Source organism: Erinaceus europaeus, chromosome 7 (assembly GCF_950295315.1).
Source record: "Erinaceus europaeus chromosome 7, mEriEur2.1, whole genome shotgun sequence".
NCBI lineage: Eukaryota > Metazoa > Chordata > Mammalia > Eulipotyphla > Erinaceidae > Erinaceus > Erinaceus europaeus.
This window is the reverse complement of record NC_080168.1, coordinates 46,455,631-46,457,368: the sequence shown is the minus strand read 5'-3', so window position 1 is coordinate 46,457,368 and position 1,738 is coordinate 46,455,631. Positions and strand designations below refer to the sequence as shown.

General features: G+C 52.9%; 1 protein-coding gene across 1 annotated transcript; it reads right to left on the bottom strand.

Annotated features, from left to right (window-relative positions):
• Positions 1-441: 441 nt before the first annotated feature.
• On the bottom strand, positions 442-1,382 carry ASCL4 (achaete-scute family bHLH transcription factor 4). Its single transcript, XM_007540045.2, has one exon. The coding sequence runs from the start codon at positions 1,368-1,370 to the stop codon at positions 849-851; it is 522 nt and encodes a 173-aa protein (XP_007540107.1). The 5' UTR covers positions 1,371-1,382; the 3' UTR covers positions 442-848.
• Between the last annotated feature and the right edge of the window lie 356 nt (positions 1,383-1,738).

Genomic DNA, 1,738 nt, shown 5'->3' with positions numbered 1-1,738 from the left:
TTAGAGTCACTTCACCCAAAACACGATATCCATTAGCTTTCTTTCTTTTTTTTTTTTAAAGATTTTCTTTTTTTTTAAATATTTATTTTATTTATTTATTCCCTTTTGTTGCCCTTGTTGTTTTATTATTGAAGTTATTATTGTTGTTGTAGTTGTTGGATAGGACAGAGAGAAATGGAGAGAGATGGGGAAGACAGAGAGGAGGAGAGAAAGATAGACACCTGCAGACCTGCTTCACCACCTGTGAAGCAACTCCCCTGCAGGTGGGGAGCCGGGGTTCAAACCAGGATCCTTATGCCGGTCCTTGTTGTGCTTTGCGCCACCTGCGCTTAACCCTCTGCTCTACAGCCCGACTCCCTATCCATTAGCTTTCTATCGACTCCCAAAGGAAGGAATGCAGGAGAACCTTTTCCTCTCACCTTGAGGACTGTCGTATATGTATTATTGGGGAAAGTTCTTCTTTGGTTAAGATTGACATGATTTTGATATTGATGTACACGATTTACTCACAGCGTCGGCAGTGAGAAATTCCAGTATCGTTATGATCCCCCGACCTGCTGGAATAATTGCTTTAAAAACGAGGTGCACACACGCACGCTTGTACAGGGAAAAGTTTCCTTAACAAGCAACTTTAAGTTGCAGGAACCAAATCCACTAAGGGGTGGGGGGTGGGGGGAATAGAGAATGACAGGAATATGGAAAATTTTTTCCTCCTCAAATCACTCATTTCTTTTCCCTAAAATTCAGTCCTGGAGGGGGAAATAAATGAAGCAGATTCAAAATGCAGACCATCTTAGGAGGGCACATGGACCTGGACCTGGACCGGGCTCCAGCGGCGGAGTCGCCCGCTAGCTGCCGCCCTCCTCGGGCTCGCTGCAGGGCGAAGGCGCAGATGAGGCCTTGGATTCGCCATCGCTGTTGCATTCCCGGGCCCGGCGAGGGGGGCTGGCGTCGTCTGAGCCCTCGGGTCCCAGCGCGTGGCGCTCCAGCAGCTCCTGCAGGTGCTTGATGTAGCCGATGGCGGCGCGGAGCGTCTCCACCTTACTGAGCCGCTTGTCCGCCAACTCCCGGGGCAGATGGTCACGGAGGCGCGCGTAGCCCTCGTTCACGCAGCGCACCCGCTGCCGCTCCCGCTCATTGCGCTTGCGGAGGAAGGCGGGCTCGAAGGCGCCATCCAGCGGCAGGGACAGGTAGGGCCGCCTCGGGGCACAGCCCCGGCGCGCAGGCTCCCAGCACGCGGGATCCAGCCGCAGGGAGACCCTGAAGGGATCCCCCGCGGGCAGCCGGGGAAGGGCCGTCGGTATTCCCAGGGCCACGGGGCGGAGGTGGTACGGCAAAGTCAGCAGTCCGGCCGCTTGACTTTTCTCCATTAGTCACCGGGAAAATACTCTGGTTAATCTGCGTAGAGTCCCCTGGTCCCAGCAGAAAGCGATACCTCAGGTCTCCAAAGCGGACACTTGCATTCAGACTTCTCGGCACAGGTTTCCTTTGGAAGCTCAGTTCCAGGACAGGCTTCAAGGAAACTTTACATGGTTCCCTAAATTCATTGCACTCCTGGATCTTTTTATAAAGAGCCAGACGGGGAGGATAGGCAAAGAAGATTTAGGACCTCCTCCCCTCCCCCCCTAATCCACACTTCAAACCCCTTCTTCCCTTCTGATCTTATTAAAAAGAAAAATGACAAAAGGGTTCCTCTGCTCACTCCCCCTAGCCTGGAAATGCGAGCGCACACCAAACA